This window comes from Garra rufa, chromosome 22 (genome assembly GCF_049309525.1).
Source record: "Garra rufa chromosome 22, GarRuf1.0, whole genome shotgun sequence".
Lineage (NCBI taxonomy): Eukaryota > Metazoa > Chordata > Actinopteri > Cypriniformes > Cyprinidae > Garra > Garra rufa.
This window is the reverse complement of record NC_133382.1, coordinates 21,523,018-21,541,341: the sequence shown is the minus strand read 5'-3', so window position 1 is coordinate 21,541,341 and position 18,324 is coordinate 21,523,018. Positions and strand designations below refer to the sequence as shown.

Below are 18,324 nucleotides of genomic sequence, written 5' to 3'. Positions count from 1 at the left end.
CAATCATGAAGGTAGACGTAGGATCCACACAGCTAGATCTTTGAGAATAGAAGCTCTATAATTACAACAACCATGGTGTCACAAAATTCTGAAATTATCGTACATTGTGGTATTATTGATCGTACATCGTACAGAGGTCAAAAGTATGGTACAAATACGATAATTATCGTACATCTGGCAACACTGTTGTCACATGTCATGTGTCTCCATTTACCGCCTTTTTTCAAATATGGCGACTTCTCTCCCCGAGCCTCAATTCAGACTTGCCTCACATACTATATAGTAGGGAAGTATGCTATTTCGGACGCAGCGTAAGTTTTGAATGCTTATATCTTGTAAATGCAATTTTTGTCATTGTTTATAGCTTATAGATAACTTTAAGGCAACATATTCATACTAAAAGACAAAAAAAAAAAACATTTGATGCCATGGTGACTTTGAGAAAGAAAATTCAGTCCTAGGCATAAAGAGACAGTTCACCCAAAAATAAACTGTCAGTTTCTCACCCTCATGTCAATCCAAAGCCGTAAGACTTCAGGCAATGTTTGAAATACACTTTTTTTTTTTCATGAAATCCAAGAGCTCTCAGACACTTCATAGACACCAAGAGTCCTACCATGGTCACGCCAGGGCACAAAAACTCTAAGAACGCTGTTAAAGTGGTCCATGTGACATCAGTGGTTCAACCATAATTTGAGTCTACGAGAATACTTTTGTGCAAAGAAAACAAAAGTAACTTTATTCAACAATTTTATTCTCTCCCGAGACAGTAGTCTGCCATTACGTAGAGTATGCATCACGGTACTCTACATAATGCCAGAGAACTACCCCGTTAGAGAAGAAATTGCGGAATTAAGTAATGTTTTCTTTGCGCACAAAAAGTATTCTTGAAGATTCTTAAAAATACTGTTGATCCACTGATGCCACATGGACTATTTTACTCAATGTCCTTTCTACCTTTCTGGGCCTTGAACATGGTAGTTGCATTGCCGTCTACGCAGGGTCACATTTCATCAGAAATATCTTAATTTGTGTTCTGTTCATGAGGGGGGAGTAATTGACCATTTTCATTTTTGGGTGAACTAACACTTAAAAAACTGTAATTTAATTTTAACATGCACTCAACCTCCATGTTAAAAAAAAAAGCACAAACAATCGTTTAGTCAAACTTTTTATTTTTCCAAGTCAAAAAAACAAACAAAACATAGATACAGAGAATGAAGTATCAGATTGATTTCTATACAGTGGCAATTTCTCTTAATTTAAATTCTCCTTTCCCATAAACCCAACCCAGTTATTACTCAAACTCAAGAAAACCCTGTCTTTTCCAATTATGCTTTCATGCACGCACACTTGCACACTCACACACACCCTTACTGGGAGCCCGAGTATAGAGTATTAACTGGACTTGTTTGAAACATCCATGAAACTGAAGGCAAACAAGGACATTAAAGAGACAATGTCAAAAACTGCTCTCCCTAATGCAATCTAAGGCCTTAAATCTAAAGCTGAAATAAGTCATTTACAAGCCAACAATACCTCCTGAAACTACCACTGTCCAGTTGGCAAAGTAAGTTGAGGGAAACAGTCACCACTTGCATTCAGGTTTTAAAAAGGTAACACTCAAAGATCTAAATGCCTCTACGCCCCAGTCAAATCAGTCTCTGTCGCCCTCTACTGTTCAAGCATATGACTCAGAATCAGCTGATGAAATTTAGGTTAACAAATGACCACAAGGTCAGATATGAAACGGTGCATATTCGAAAGGAAACAAACCAAAATGCACCATTCCCCCTCCCCAAGCACTTAATCCAAAAAGCAAAGCTGACCCAACAACAATGAAGCCAGCACAAGAAAAATGTAAAATAAATGCTTTTCCTCAGTAATTCACACAAGATATTCAGCTGTAATGAGGCAAATATCAGAAAAAACAATTATACACTTATATTAAAGGGTTGAGTGCTGAGGACAAGGAAGGACTCATTAGATTTGAACCAAGGTGTTTTTTTTTGTATTTTTTTTTTTAAAAAGGAAAATGTTAACATGGTGCATCTTATGTAAAGCCATGCTCCAACTCACTCTAATGATAAAAGAAAATAAACTAAAAAAGGTAACAAGATCACTGGTTACCTTTTTTTTTTTTTTTCCGCAGTTCTTTGAAATTGTAAATTACTGGGCAGATGCTGGTGAAGGATAAGGCTTGCATCTTTTGGGGACAATTGACTAGAAAGTTGATGCCTCAAATCAAGCATCCGTTCCCTCTCTCTGATTCTTGAAGAGGGCAATCACTACACAACACTTTTGCCCATGTCATGGGCTGGCATACATAGACTACAGTATTACAAGACATTTTAAATTTGCACAATGAATGTCAGCTTGAACACGTTTCTAATAAACACCCACTTGAACCTCCTGTTTCTTTAGAAATAACATTTTTCAGAAATCAACTCAAATTAGACAGAAAATCAACATTAATATTTAAACAGTTCTCAGTTCTGATCTGGAATAAAGAATCAAAACTGGGAGCAAGCGCTTATTTACAATGGGGGAGAAACAAAAAGCTGTAAAATGTGAGAAAGGTTAGTTTCTCCCCCTTTTCTATTTACGTTATAGATATTTTTCAAGGTTTCATTTGAAACTTTTCAGATACAATCCACTGTTTTCTGTTTGAAGGCTTTTGGCAATACTTCTTCGATTTCCTTTACATCCAACACTGAATTTGAGAAAAAGGAAGGGAGCCATAAATGACTAGATGGAAAGTGGAGGACAACGAATATTCTTTCCCCTCCAAAAGCAGTCAATTTCCTGCATCTTTCCACCAATTCTGAGTAATGGTTCTCCCTCTAAACGTAGAGCGACCAAAACGGTCTATACAAAGGCAGCCTTGTTTGGCTTGTAGTTCAAACCTCTAACATAACAGATGCAACCACTGAAGCCTGTTTAGTGAGGCTGTTTAAGAACAGTTCAAGAAGTCCAAAGAGAAAAATCAAAAAGGAGGATGTCATGTGGGATCCCAAGTTCCTCAGCCTTCCCTGTAAATCACAACAACCCCAGCTGAGTGGCTTTCCTTCAGTCTTTACCCCAGGGTCAGAGTGCCAGTCAGGGAAGTAGGACAAACCCCGGCACCAACCATCTTTAGTTATTTTCTTCATCACTGTCGTCAGGGCTGATAGCTGGGCTGTAGGTTGGAGAGGTGGGGCTGTAGCCTGGGGAAGTGGGGCTGTAGGTGGAGCCCTTGGGACTAGTTGGAGAGTAGGTTGGGGATGTAGGAGAGTATTTTGGAGAAGTTGGAGAATAAGTTGGAGAGGTGGGGGAATATTTGGGGCTGGTTGGGGTGTAGGTAGGAGAAGTTGGAGAATAAGTAGGGGAAGTGGGGCTGTACTTGGGAGTAGTCGGGGAGTAGGTTGGAGAAGTTGGACTGTATTTGGGAGAAGTGGGAGAGTACTTCGGGGAAGTGGGGGAATACTTGGGGGATGTCGGGGTGTATTCGGGAGAGCTGGGACTGTAGGAAGGGGAGGTGGGAGTGTATTTGGGAGAGGTGGGGGAGTAGGATGGAGAACTTGGGCTGTAAGAAGGCGAGCTTGGGGTGTAGGTAGGAGATTGCGGGGTGTAGCGCGGACTTGATGGAGAATAGGACGGCGAAGTTGGGGAATAAGAAGGAGATGTGGGGGAATAATTGGGACTTGTTGGGGTGTAATTGGGAGAGGTTGGGGAGTAAGAAGGTGAGGTGGGGCTGTACGATGGAGAGGTTGGAGAATAACTTGGCGAGGTGGGCGTGTAGTTGGGCGAAGTTGGACTGTAGCTCGGAGATGTTGGGGAATAGGATGGGGAGGTTGGAGAGTAGCTTGGAGAGGTGGGAGAGTAAGACGGGGAGGTTGGGGAATAAGATGGAGAAGTTGGTGAATAAGACGGAGACGTAGGGCTGTAGCTCGGCGAGGTTGGGCTGTAGCTGGGGGACGTTGGGCTGTAGCTAGGGGATGTTGGCGAGTAGGATGGAGAAGTCGGGGAGTAAGACGGTGAAGTCGGAGAATAAGAAGGTGAGGTTGGAGAGTAGCTTGGAGATGTTGGAGAATAAGACGGCGAGGTTGGAGAGTACGAGGGTGATGTGGGAGAGTAGGACGGAGATGTGGGGCTGTAGTTCGGACTGGTGGGAGAATAAGACGGCGAAGTTGGAGAATATGATGGGGAGGTCGGAGAATAGCCAGGACTCTGTGGGGTGTATCCACCAGGAGAGCGAGGCTCGTAGGCAGGAGAAGTTGGAGAGTAATTTGGAGACAAGGCTCCTGAAGAGAAAAAAAAAAACAACGTGCATTAGTGGCCTGTTTGGCAAAACAAAGATTGTTCTTAAAAACAGAACAAGACTAAAATAGATAGTGAAGTAACCTGGTGAGGGGATGTAAGGACTAGCTGGTCCAGGGGATCCTGGAGAACCAGGAGTAGGAGACCAGGCAGGAGAATAGCCAGGTGAGAAGCCACTGGCATCGGACGCAGCGCTGGGAGAGAAGCCTGCAGCACCTGGTGTCATTCCACTTCCTGTATGGGGGAAAAAAAGAACAGGGTATGAAATGAAATGGAATATGTAGACATAGACAAGATAACGCATTGTAAATAAGGGCAGCAGTAAAACAAAACCGTATGTAGCTTCTGCACTCACCGACACTAGGAGACCAGGCGCCATATGCAGGAGTGGCTCCTGTGTTCCATGGAGTCATGGCAGGAGACATGCCACTCATGGGGCTGGGGGCAGAGCCGAAGAACATACCCGTGGCTGTGGTGGAAAAAGGAATGATTAGCCAAATATTTAAATTTGGGGAGTGGGTTTAAGATTTAAGCTATTAAGCCTCAAAAAAAAGGAATTAAGTTGACTTACGTCCTGCGACACTGATACCAGGGATGTTGGTAGGAATCTCCATGCCATATTTGCACTTCTCAGCATCCAACAGAAGGTCAAAGCAACCAGTGCCTGCAGGAGCCAGCTGTCCCAGCATGATATTCTCAGACACTCCTTTCATTGGATCACATTCACCATGAGATGAGGCTTCCATCAACACATCGACCTACAGAAGAGGAAGGTTTAAATCTTAAACATTTCTTTACAAGATCAACTTTAATACCATTTAAAAACATTAAACACAGCCTTACCGTCTCTTCAAAAGAGCACTTCATTAGCGGTCCAGTGTCTTGCCTGTTGATACCGTGACGAGTGATAGCCATCAAGTGACCCCTGCAGGTCATCGTGTCACACAGCAAGGCAAGATGTCGGTAGTTAACGTAAGAACCGTCGAAAGAGATGACATGGTACAACTCTCTTTCCAGAGCCTTACGCACAGCCTCAATACCAAGAACCTAGAATTTAAGAGTAGACATTTCTGAATTTGATCTGAGGTCTTAAGTCACAATCTTTAGACAAGATGTTAAACAATTCTTACAGTGAAAATCTCCACAATGTCGTTGGAAGTGGTTCTGACAGGGTCCACATCCTTCTCACTGAGAACCCTCATGAGACTGACTCCATCAGTTTCCAGGATCCACTCCTGCAAAGCTTTAAACTCTCCCTCTTCTGTGATGATGATTTTCTTCTTGTTGTCAGTCTGTGGAAGATGCATGTACACCTACAAGGGCAGAGAGTGGGAGAAATTAAACAATCTCAAGGCCATCTGAGAAGTCCACAAAACATTAAGCTGTCCTGTTTGCCATTTTATATTTCCGGTGGATTAATTAGGAACAGCCAAGTGCTCTGCCACATGGGCTCTCAAGTTTACTGGAGTGAAGTTAAAGACAGTCAAAAGAGGGAAGAAAAATACCTTGCTGATCTGCTCAATGCCTTGCAGTGTCATGTCTGTCAGCATGTTGGATTCAATGCAGCGAAGGAAGACATCGTCATCCATCTTATCCACTACCTCCTCATCCTAGACACAAGATCCAACATTTAGGATACCACATTGAAAGAAGAGGGCAGTTATGTGCTCACCAGTAAATGAATTACCTCTTGGAACTTGTTCTCGTCACTATTCATGATTCGGATTCGCAAAACCAGTTTCTCAGCATTGTCATCATTGAAGATGCAGTTAAGGTCATCGCCAAATCCTAGGAGGCAGACAAAGATTAGACCTCAGCATTCAATTTGTTTTCCATTTAAAGTGTTGTTTTATGCATTTACTCCATGTTAATCTCAAGCCCACCTGCATTGATCTTCTCTGCAATCTGCTCCATAGTCAGTTTACGGTCAGTCATGTGTTTGCGGTCAAGTTCGATACGCAACAGCCAAGGTGAAATGCGGGTCACGTCGAAGTCGGGCATCTCATAGTACACGTTGACCCACTCCTGATCCTCAGTCACCACGGTGTTCTGAGGGTTGGGGTCGTAATAAATGGCTGTGTTGGCAGTGACCTTGCGCAGGGTTGTGTGCTCCAGTCGACACAGGATATCTTTGGCCCTCTCTGCGTCACGGGCCGCTTGGCCGAGGAGAAAGACGGTCAAGGAGGGGGTCTTGGGTCGCTTGGAGATGTTGATAAGCTCTTTGAGTCGAGGTACACCGAGAGTGACGTTTTTGGCAGACACACCGGCGTAGTGGAATGTGTTCAGGGTCATCTGAGTAGCAGGCTCTCCCAGAGACTGGGCAGCCAGAGCACCTACCATCTCACCAGGGTGAGCCTGAAGAATATAAAAAGAAAGCATCCAGCTTCAGGCAATGCGACATCTTGACAAACTAATAAAACATTACTCCCCATTTTCTAACTTCTTCAGGTGCAGACAGTCAACTTAGCAAACACTACTTACAATGGATTGGTTAAATTTGGTCTCTATCTCTCCCAGCAGCCAATCAAAAGCCTCTGTGCTAAGACGGAACTCCTCAGTCATTCGCTTTGAGCACAGGGTGGAGCGCAGGTGGATGTTGAACAGCAGAGTGGCGTTCTCCTGGGCTTGCCTGCTTAACTGATCATCACCATTTACGATCACCAGCTTCTTACTCAAGTCACAAACACCTGCATAAAAAGAGCAAACGTGTTGTTGACGTGACATGGCATTTTCACTGTCCCACAAAATAAAAATGAATATAATTTTGTCCTCATTTAAAATGCAGTAAATGGTTAAACATTTTTGTCCTACATGTACTTGTTATAAAAGTCACACCATAGAACAATTTTGACATTTGGCTCAAATTTATATCAAATAACACCGTCTCAAGCATGGTTAAATAAATTAACTTTTATAAATGAAAAAGCATAATGTTAATAAATACCTCAAGCATAATTGTGCCTTTTAATAAATGGCAAGCTTTTTCATCCATATAGTTTTTTTGTCTCTAAAAACCATGTCCTCTGGTGTGAGACCATATCCTGATTTTAAATCTGTCCAGCAGATTTCAGCAGTTTTAAACAGATGACAGCAAAGTTTCTCGAAATTGTCCAACAAGTCATGGGGAAAAAATATAATTTCATATTAAACAAATAACATTAAAAATAAGTCTAACAAAGAGGATTAATCTCTCGCCATTTATATATAGTTTTTACTTAAATTTTGCTGTCAAACTATTGGACAGATTTATAGTACAATAGGAAAAAATAAAAAGAACTGACAAAGTTAGTGACCCTTTATATTTTCTCGAAGATCAGGCTTCACACTGCATTTCCTCTTTAAAATTAGTCTTTTACAACCAAAATTTACAGCTATTTGTCATTTATCCAAATTATTATTATTATTAGTGATCATTCAACTCACTTCAAAAGTGGTAGTGCCAACAATATAATGACTAGTACAAACAGCCATATTGGTCAGGGCTACATAAAATTACAGACACCTCTAAATGGTGCAGATTTGTCAAGTGCATAAGTTTGGTGTCACGGCTTTAGTCAACAAACACGCATACAAAAATGTAAAAGTGGCCTTTATAATCAGCTTGCACAGGTCTACCACAAGACAGCGGTAAGCTATAGGGATCAGTCGTCAGCAGGCTTTATTTAGCTGCCACAAGCAGGAGTCTTAGCTGGGAGACCTGCTCAAACGTAGAGCCTTAAGACTTAAAGCAGTGAAGACAGTCTGCACATCAAAACAAAAGTTAATAAAATCTAATATTTACAAGCTTAAAGTACAAAACCCACCATCCACTACTCGAGCTGGATTGAGGTCAGTTGGTGTTCGAGGATTGATGCGGAAAATCTTCTGAGCATTCCAGATCATTCTGGCCAGATTGCACGGTAGCACCACCTATGGGAAAACAACAGTTTGGGTCTACAGACAGTGTGCAAACACAGTGATATTCATACATATCCAAACCAAAGAGGTTAATGATGGCACTCAAATGGTACTTTTAAGGGTCAGACCTTGCTGTCTCCTGTGGGGAAAATGGCCCTCAGGATCTCTCGGTCTTCCCTCATCTTTTCAAACTCTCTCTCTAGAGAACTCTGGACATGGGCATTGGTCATGACATCTTTCACCACATCTTCCTGTAGAGTGCGGCGGAGAGCTCGCTCATTGGTGTAGTCAAACTTGAACCTGTGCAAATAAAGATAGAGGCAAAGTTAAATCAGTGATGTTGGATATTGTCTCTAAGCTGTTGATCAACAACGACCTGAGAAGGCTATTTAAAAAAAAAAAAAAAAAACAACAACTTACTATCCATGTCCTTATTGCCAATGGTTAAGGCCAAGTGATATGATAAATATAGCCCAAAATCAATATTACATTTTTTGTAAATGATAAACAACAATACTCACTTTTTCTCAAAGGCTTTGTGGGATGGCTTAAGTGTAGCCATGTTTTGGAACTCGACGGCCTCTCCTGCCAGCCCATCTTCTCCATACCTCAGCTGGACGACTTGGTTAATGGAATTTCTGACTGTAGCATCATACTTCACCATAACAGACTCCATAGATTTGATCAGACGACGCTGAATATAACCTGAAGGAATAAGAAGAAATACTCATGAAGACAATGTCAGCCTTTAACCAAGATAAACGTGATGACAATTATACATAACATCTCACCTAGAGACAGAAATATTATGATTTGAAGATTTAATATTAGCGCCCAATAGCTGCTGAGTCAATGAGTGTTCATTACCTGTCTCAGCAGTTTTGACAGCTGTGTCGATCAGACCTTCTCTGCCTCCCATGGCGTGAAAGAAAAACTCAGTTGGTGTGAGACCGGCCAGATAGGAGTTTTCCACGAAGCCTCTACTTTCTGGACCGTAGTCATCTTTAATGAAGTGAGGGAGAGTGCGATGCTTGAAACCGAAGGGGATTCGCTTACCCTCAACGTTCTGCTGCCCCACCACAGCAATAACCTAAATGGGTGAGAAGGAACAAACACAGATTGTGAGAAAAAATAAAAAACGTACATTGACCACATTTAAAAGCAAGGCCATTTGGTTTATATTCCAGTTAAGCTTTTAGTCTGAAAAAGGCAGCAACTTGCTTTTGAACCATTTTAAGACTTGAACACCATCTGCCATCCACACTCACCTGAGAAATGTTAATTTTAGAGCCTTTTGAACCAGCCACCACCATGGATTTGAAATTGTTGTACTCAGACAGTGACTTCTGGGCAGAGGATCCAGTCTTGTCTCGAGCATCGTTCAGGATACGGTTGACTTGGTTCTCAAAGGTCTGTCTCAGAGTGTTACCTGGAGTGGGCTCCAACTCATTGTTGTGGGCTTTCTCAATGACCTGTGAGATAGATCAGAGACCATGATGCACAACTTCATTCACGTACAAAAGCAATGATCTGTTATAGAGTCAGAAACCAGATATAATTTTTTTTTTTTTTTATCTTTTACTAGTAGGTGCAGGACACTATAGTTCATTTATGCAAGTGAGGATAGCAAAATACAGTGGACTACCAGTAAAATTGATAATTTGGGACTAAAAATTCAGGCACTTTGACCTGACCATGTTTTGCTTAAGTGTTTTTTCTTTAATTGTTAAAGTGAACTTTTCACACCACAGACTGAACAAAATTAAGCATTGCTTGGTAATTGGTCAACGAAGTATTGATAAACATTGCAAATCATACCAAGTCATACTAAGAGTTGTCTGAATAACTTTCGGTTGATTGACAAATAATCTGTAATAACATGAGAAGTGTTGAACGTGTCTGAATAAACTGGTTTGACCATTTATAAATACCTAATGATGTCAACTCACCTCTATCACATCCTGTTTGGCTTTCTTAATCGTGTTCTGAATGTCCTGATATGTCGCCTTATCGGCAATGGAGTCTCCAATACCAATAGAGTGACCTGAAGCACACAAGATAGTTGTAAATAAAAGACTTGAATAAACTTAATTTGCACACAACAGTTTCAATCCTTATTTTTTACCCTCAATGAGCAGCCAGTTGTTGACGACAGTCTGGATGTTGGAATAGAAGAGTCGTGTGATGTCATGGCCCATCTCAAGGTATGAGATATGGACAAGAGAGCCAGCTGAGGTTCCCAATGATTTCTTACACAGGATCCCCATTATGAGCTCACCGTTCTCCACAATCACCTGCAAGATGAATAGAAATGAGTATGAAATTGCATAACTTCATTGTGCACAAAATCGATCAATACTTGGGCTGCACTACTGCACCTTGGTGTCTCCAGGGGAGATGTTCTTATAAGGGCCACTGTCCTCTTCATCAGGGTGAGTGCTGTGTGTGCGGATGGCATTGATGTGCCCAGGGATGATCAGGCTGAAGATCTGTTTGCCAGTCCAGAGAGGCCGAGGTTTCAAGATAGCTGGTTGGGGCACTTTGCCATCCCATGTGGAGAGGAACATGAGGAGGTTCATCACCTCACCCTAAAACAAAGCACACAAAATGATTTGTAAGTATAACTCTCATGAACCTGAGCAACCCAACAGCTCATTACATTCATAATTTGAGACCCTGGACCACAAAACCAGTTGTAAGTAGCACGAGTATATTTGTAGCAATAGCCAACAATACATTGTCTGGGCCAAAAATATGGATTTTTCTTTTATGCCAAAAATTATTAGGATATTAAGTAAAGATCTTGATCCAAAAATATATTTTGTAAATTCCCTACAGTGAATAGCAAAACTTTTTAAAAATTAACAACATGCATTGCTAGGAACTTCATTTGGACAACTTTAAAGGTGATTCTCAATGTTTAGTGTGTTTTTTTTTTTTTTGCACCCTTAGATTCCAGATTTTCAAATAGTTGTTTCTCAGCCAAATATTGTCATATCCAATGGAAGGCTTATTTATTAAGCTTTCAGATGTAGAAATCTCAATTTGAGTTTTTGTGGTCCAGGGTCACATCTGGTTCCACAGCTTTGTAAACGCACCCTCTCTAAGAAGACATCTCGCTTGGTGAACTTGCGCACAGCTGTCAATGTGTCCTGCACAATACCCATGACGGGTCTGTTGGACTGTGGTGTGACAATCATACGAGGCACCATGGCCAGCTCCTGGATCTCAGCACGGGTTTCCAGAGACTGTGGCAAGTGCAGGTTCATCTCATCGCCGTCAAAGTCAGCATTGTATGGGGTTGTCACACTAGCAGTGAAAGAGATTCTCTTTTAAAATACATGTATCATTCTAGAAACAATGTGACGGATCAAGTCTTAGAAATCCAGTGTACCTGAGGTTAAGTCGAAATGTTGACCAAGGCAAGATTCGCACTCTGTGGCCCATCATAGACATTTTGTGCAGCGTAGGCTGTCTGTTGAACACAATGATGTCTCCATCACACATGTGTCGTTCAACCTAGTAAGAAAACAGGTTTTAGATACTTGCTCACTGTAATTCAAAATTACATTTTCACATTAAACAAGACACAAGGCTATCAAAACTAACTTTATATCCAATCTGAAGGTGAAGGTCACTTGGTTTAGGGTGGAATCGCAGGTCAATTCTGTCCCCATTGTCTCGGATGATATATTTGGCTCCTGGGTACTGACTGTTACCTCTCCTCACAAGCTCTTGGAGTCTGATTAAGTAAGTTAAAGAGAGAACAATGTAAGAAAAAGACAATTGAGAGCACTTGGTTACAGATACCTCTCAGAAGGCACTAGAATATTTTGTAAAATGTGCATTCATAAAGACATTAAAAAACTACTAATATTACCTGTCAATGTTAAAGGGTGTGACGATCTCAGGGAAGGTCATGTTTGCGGCGATGGAACGAGGAACTCCCACCTGGTCGATCTGCAGGTTGGGGTCAGGCGTGATGACAGTTCGGGCCGAGAAGTCTACACGCTTTCCCATCAGATTACCTCTGACACGTCCTTCCTTACCCTTTAGTCTCTGCTTGATAGATTTTAGTGGACGGCCAGACTTTTGCATTGCCTGAAACAAACATATGAGAGAGAAGTATTCATTAAAATCTTCCTGATAACCCCACTCACTAAATCACAAATGTCTTTATTAACTGCAATGTGTCCTGTTTTTTTTATTTTAACACAATTGAATTTATAAAATTAAAACAATTTTATATAATATATGGTGGCAAAGGGGTGGAAAAATTCCAGAAACCCCAAAATCCCTGGAAAACTTCCAAAATTTCTGATATTTACTGGAAAATATCCAACTTTTTTGCAAATATTTGAATTTTACAGGGAAAATTTCCTCCTTTTTCCAAACTATATCGGAAATTGTGGAAAACGTCCACCTTTTGCAACTATATTTGAAATTTACTGGAAAAAATGTCCACCTTTTTGCAACTATATTTTAAATTTACTGGAAAAAGTCCACCTTTGGCAACTATATATTTAATTTATTGGAAAAAGTTTCCACCTTTTTGCAACTATATTTAAAGTTGTTTACTGGAAAAATTTCCAACTTTTTGCAACTATATTTGAAGTTTACTGGAAAATGTTCACCTTTTTGAAACTTATATAACATATACACACAAATATTAAACTGTTATTAATATTATCATCATCACTTTTTATTATTATTTAGATTTGCACAAAACGTGTGATGTTTCAGAAATGTGGATAAAAAAAATAAAAATAAAAACACTGTTGCGAGATGACGGCATTTCCATTAACCGTTTCTATGCGACCAATGCATTTTTTTTCCCTTTCACAATAAGTCATGGCAATTGATTTTGGTAGGTTTACATATGTCAAAGCCACCGCACTAGCCATTAATTTTACTCGTAAGAGACGTAGGCATCCATCTTAACAGAAGGAACACGGAGAGCCGCTTCTGAAAATGAAACTAGCTGCAGTGCGCCTGGTATAAACAAGCATTGACTAGAGTGACCGTGATCAGCTCCGCACACCTGTGCAGGGTAAATAAGGGGTTATCCAAGCTTTAATTGCAAGGAAAGCCCCTTATTCAAGCATTGTGTAGTCAATGCTTGTGTAACTGGCCATTTTTTTTTTTTTGAAACATTAAAGAATTTTTCAAAGTTTCCATTAGGCATACTTTCAGTTCGCAATTTCAATTTGTGCGATTTGAAGCTACTGGTAATAAGCATATAATTTGATTCTCATAGTAGCCTGGATACAGATCGTCTAAAGAGCAGTGCAAATCTTACCCTAGGTAGACCTGGCAGTTCATTGTCTACCATTGTGGCCACATGGAACTGAAGCAGCTTGACATCCTCTGCTATAACGTGCGCTGCAGCTCCACTCTGCTCATTTCGCTTCAGCTGGTTATTGATCTTCACAATGTCAGCCAACTTGTGTGTTAAATCATCCTGGGGGAAACGAACGTACAATTGAAACAAATCTAACAGCAATCAGTACTATGCAATACATCAAACTTCTTTCTCACGGTTTAATAAGGAATGCCAACCTGGTTTCTAGCAGAGCCCTGCATGACCACGGCCGGCCTCACAGCAAGAGGTGGCACGGGCAAAACTGTGACAATCATCCACTCAGGACGGGCGTATTTGGGGTCCATGCCCAAGATCATGTCCTCTTCATCTGAAATGCGCTTGAAGATCTCATGGACACGCTCAGGGCTGAGGAGAATCTTCTTCTCCTGGGAGTCTTCATTCACGTGCTTCCACTCGGCATAGAGCTCCAGGCCAGAGCGACGGATACGTGGCTGGTACCTGCCACAACCTCCATGACCCTTGAGATGTAAAAGTTAAAAATCAGTTTTAAAACTTCCAGAACAAGCTTTAAATGCAGAGAAGAACTTTTAAGGCATGTACCTTCTCTTTGGTGAGGTCTTCTTCGGTCTCCTGCTGCTCCACTCCAAACTTGTTGTCCATCTCCTCTCCACCCTCACAAATGTTTTTGCCTTTACAGAGGTCATAGACGTGGGTCAATCGCTTACGTGGCTGCCCCTTCGACTTGACCAAGATGTCTTTGATTTTTGGATTGTTCTGGGTAAAACAAAATTAGAAATGTGAAATTTGACCAAAGGAACTAAAGTAGTCAACATCTGAAGTGGATCAAAACTTTTTCATCAAAGTTGTCCTCAAACCAAAACAATACCCGCTTGTCAACATTTTTGAACTTTTGATCCACTTCAAATGTTGACAACTGCAGATCAGAAGAACCACAGGAGGAGGAAGAACATTGACAATGAAATCACAAACAAAGGCAAATTGAAAATACAACATACCGCATCCACAAGCAGTTTCGAACAGAAGAAACAGACACAGCGGAGGACCTTCATGATCTTTGTGACGAAGCCAACATGAAAGACTGGCTTAGCCAGCTCAATGTGACCAAAATGACCAGGACACTCAGTCATGTTACCTAAATGACGACAAGCAAATCATTTTGCATAACACATAAGTAAAAGGTTTAAGTGTTTAATAATAACCATAATGGATAGAAATCAGTTTATGAACATACCTGCACACGTCTGGCATCTGCCTGATCTTTCAATTACCCCTTGCCGGGGGTCCATAAGTCCCCCCAGTTTAGGGCGTCCTCCTTCTGTGGTCTCGGGGTACTTGATGCCCCCTTCGGTAACGGACATCCGTTTCTGAAAACGTTAACAAATGCGTTAAATTACTTTTTACAACAGAGGAAAAACATTGACACTAAATTCTCAAGCAAACTTACAGCAGTTGGTTTATTAAAAAAATACATGGACAGCAAGAGCAACAATAAGTTTGTAATAAGCAATAATGTGTGATCTGGAAAAATATGCTTTTAGCATTTTTAAACATTAAATTTGAAATGTAAACAAGGTTCCTTTTGTAATATGAGTTTCTTCAAATGATATGTTGTACCCACATAAACACACAACCGCCAAAATAAGTGTCAAAGACTGCTTAAGTCTACATTCATTAAAAAGTAGTCAGGAAATATAAAGGCTAAAAACCCTTAAAAGTGACATAACTGAATAAAAACCAGTTACTTTCCATTGCTCTCTAAAGAAAAAGCATCACAGCTCAACACATAAATATGCCATTTGCTCAATTTATTCCAAAATATGAGTGTACTTAATGAATTGATCGTACTTGAGTTTAAATAAATCAAAGCATGCATACAAGTTCACATTTTATTGCCAGTAAGGGAGACATAGGGAACAATGTGGAAACTTGGGAGCAACTTTGGGTCTAACATGTGACTCCAAAACGGTCAAATAAAGTAAACAAAGAATAAATATTACAAGTTAAAATGACGTTACTTCAAACAAGGCTTTCCGTGTCGTGTTGCTAAATGTTTAAACGGGACTCATGAGTAGTGTTTCTTCAACTTTCTAAACACATGCTCTTACTGAGGAAGAAGTGGCTAGCAGGCTAAGTTAGCAAAACACATGTTCACAAAAGACACTGTATGTTAACAACCGTATTTAATATGATTTTAACACGATGATGATTTGAGTAATACAACAATACTCAAAAAATTAAGAGAATACCCCCTCCCAAGAGCAAAACCTACAAGTTCATCAGGGCTGAGGACGCCGAATTGCACTCTCTTGATGAGGCGCAATGGGCATGCGCTGTCGCTGGAAGGCGGTCCGTGCATCCTGTCTATTCAAAGAGACGCGTCCTCCCCCGGCACGCCGCTTTGTAAGAAGGAACACCTCTGAAACGCCACCAAGACTCTCCTGGCACCCAATGGTGACCGGAACTTGTCCGATGGCGGTTTCCCAGTGACCACCGTGTCTTGCTACTCAATGTGCTTTTAAATTGGTGTTTATATACTAGCTATTGTAGCTACCAGCTGTCCCCTTCCCTTTCCCCGATCTACACTCCAGTGCGCTCTAAGCGCATCTGAGAGAAAACTGCTCTCACACGTCTTTATATAGACTGTACGCTTTGCTACAGGTTTACACAGCCCACTCGGCAGGGGCTGAACAGTCAGAGGGCGGGTTACGGATCGATCCTTCTGTGCGCTGATTGGCCGCGAGGCCGCCGCATATGAATAATTAACTAAAATTGACGCAGAGCCAATGAAGTTGCGCGCTTTTGATTCCTGCGAATCCTATGCGTGTGAAGGCGGGACAAAACGTATGAAGAGATTCAATAGGTCCGTATAAACCAAGGGCGGATCTATAGACACTTTATACATGAATATTAAACAAGATTCGTCAATGTAAAACATTATTCGTCAAGCGTGTTCTGAATATTCATAAGCAGAGAGCAGTTGACCAATCGCAACCAGCGCTCGACGGCGGTAAAAAAACTTTCTTACTGCCCGCCTTCTTTACGAGCATTGCCGATTTTACCCGACTGATATTTTTTCACCCGCTGAGCAAAAATAAAAAAAACCCGTGCTGTTTCGTCCGTCTCGCTCTGGATCAGCTAAGAGTGCTGGAAAAGAAGCTCGTGTGAGAGGCCTACCCCTACCGTCGAGGATTAACATCATTATTTTTGTTTTAAATATGATTTTTATGCCATTCAAAATATTGACTTGCTTTTATTTTCTACGCTTATCAATACTCCTCGAACGACTTATTACGATTTTCTTCGATTTATTTCAGTTCTACGGGAAAATGCAAGAATCCACGAGGTCGAGTAAAAACAATGGCTGGACGGCACGCGCTTTTTTCGGTATGATCCGCTGGAAACCCCGCTGAAAGCCTAGGGCTACGAACAGTGCATTTTCAATCAAAACCTATTCAAGAAACGTTGTTGTTTTAAACATCTGATGTTTTTTAAACTATTTTGAGTATTTTTACGTTATTGTAGCTCATTAGAAAATAAAAAATAGAATCGTACATCCAGGCCGTGTTGTTCTACAAAAAGGCGCTAGCTTAGGTTTTCTTGTTACCGATTTTCTTATAAATAATCGCAAATCTTTAGTTCGTAAATTATATCATTTGATTATCTAACGTAGTTTATTGTTCTAGCAAGCGTAGAGTGTAACGTTAATCAAGAATGTGTAGTAATGTAACACGGTGTTACCTAGCGACTGTTTGGAGCTTTTGGCTAGTTTGTTAGCCGCCATTCTTTGTGGAATGGGGACATTAAACAACACCCGTTTAAAGTGAACGTTATTTTCTTTTACATGTTATCTTACATATTGAAAATGTTAGTGTATATTTGCGTTTTTGAATGTATATAAGTTTACATTAGAGTAAATAACCAAGATTATTCTGGTACATAGTTCTGGATTAAGTACAATATAGGTTACAGTGTAGACAGATGGTTGTAAAAACATAAAAACGTTTTAGAAATTGTTTTGTTCTTAAAGGTTCATTCACAGTTTATACTTTATTTATTTTCTTAGTTACATTAATATAGATACCAGAATATACCATACAGTTGTTTACACAAATATCCATGGCTTTTATCAATTTTGGCTTTTTTAAAACTTCCTAAATCTTGGTTTTGTCTTTGTATGGTTTCAGACTAAGTTAGATGTGGCTTTTTAACCGGTCATGTGTTACTTATATCACGTTCATGTTAGCCTGTTAGCATTGAGCTTGGATGGCTATGTATTCACCGTACATTAAATATACAGAGGTTCTTTAACTTTTCAGTTGGTTTATGATTATATAGTAGTAACGATTTCTTATTACAGAAAGATGATTTATAGTATAAAATACTTTATAACGGCCATCTCTATAAAGCTAATCGGATAATGGAGCAGGAGCTTGGTTGCAGCTCATGTATATTAAACCCAAATCGACTTCTTTGAAACTACATGCGCTGGAAAATTGGCTTTGTTGTGGATAAATATCAGTTATTGCTTCTGGAAAGCGCTTTAAACCGGTTTTAGTCTCAATACGTTTATTGTCAAAACCTCATTGTTCGTGGACGTGAATATATGTTGTGTAAAGTCTATTTGAATCGGTCATCTGACTTAAATCAGAACCTCGCTTAGAAATACCACTAAATGGATGTGGATTTATGATAAATCGTGTCTTATATGGCGGGTACAGTGGCGGTGAGATGAACAAACATGGAGTCGTGTACTTGGGCGGGTTTACAGGGCAGAAGGGAAGCGG

At 40.6% G+C, this 18,324-nt stretch overlaps 1 protein-coding gene across 1 annotated transcript; it reads right to left on the bottom strand.

Annotated features, from left to right (window-relative positions):
* Positions 1-1,158: 1,158 nt before the first annotated feature.
* Positions 1,159-16,127, bottom strand: polr2a (RNA polymerase II subunit A). The gene is made up of 28 exons (XM_073828037.1): positions 15,810-16,127; positions 14,772-14,904; positions 14,536-14,672; positions 14,120-14,293; positions 13,756-14,037; positions 13,496-13,657; positions 12,077-12,297; positions 11,806-11,938; positions 11,591-11,715; positions 11,295-11,505; positions 10,575-10,784; positions 10,322-10,490; positions 10,146-10,240; positions 9,465-9,668; positions 9,064-9,286; positions 8,718-8,901; positions 8,325-8,496; positions 8,103-8,208; positions 6,781-6,986; positions 6,183-6,654; positions 5,987-6,087; positions 5,805-5,909; positions 5,430-5,612; positions 5,143-5,346; positions 4,871-5,057; positions 4,655-4,768; positions 4,384-4,533; positions 1,159-4,283 (listed from the first exon to the last, which is right to left on the bottom strand). Exons 1-28 carry the CDS (start codon positions 15,894-15,896, stop codon positions 3,136-3,138), a joined length of 5,898 nt encoding a protein of 1,965 aa, XP_073684138.1. The 5' UTR covers positions 15,897-16,127; the 3' UTR covers positions 1,159-3,135.
* Between the last annotated feature and the right edge of the window lie 2,197 nt (positions 16,128-18,324).

Excerpts from the sequence above, each read along its gene's own strand:
- polr2a (XM_073828037.1), bottom strand. The coding sequence starts at position 15,896 with ATGCACGGACCGCCTTCCAGCGACAGCGCATGCCCATTGCGCCTCATC. Across the intron at positions 6,655-6,780 it reads CCAAATTTAACCAATCCATT|GCTCACCCTGGTGAGATGGT; the intron begins GTAAGTAGTGTT and ends TATATTCTTCAG. Across the intron at positions 5,910-5,986 it reads ACGAGAACAAGTTCCAAGAG|GATGAGGAGGTAGTGGATAA; the intron begins GTAATTCATTTA and ends TCTTGTGTCTAG.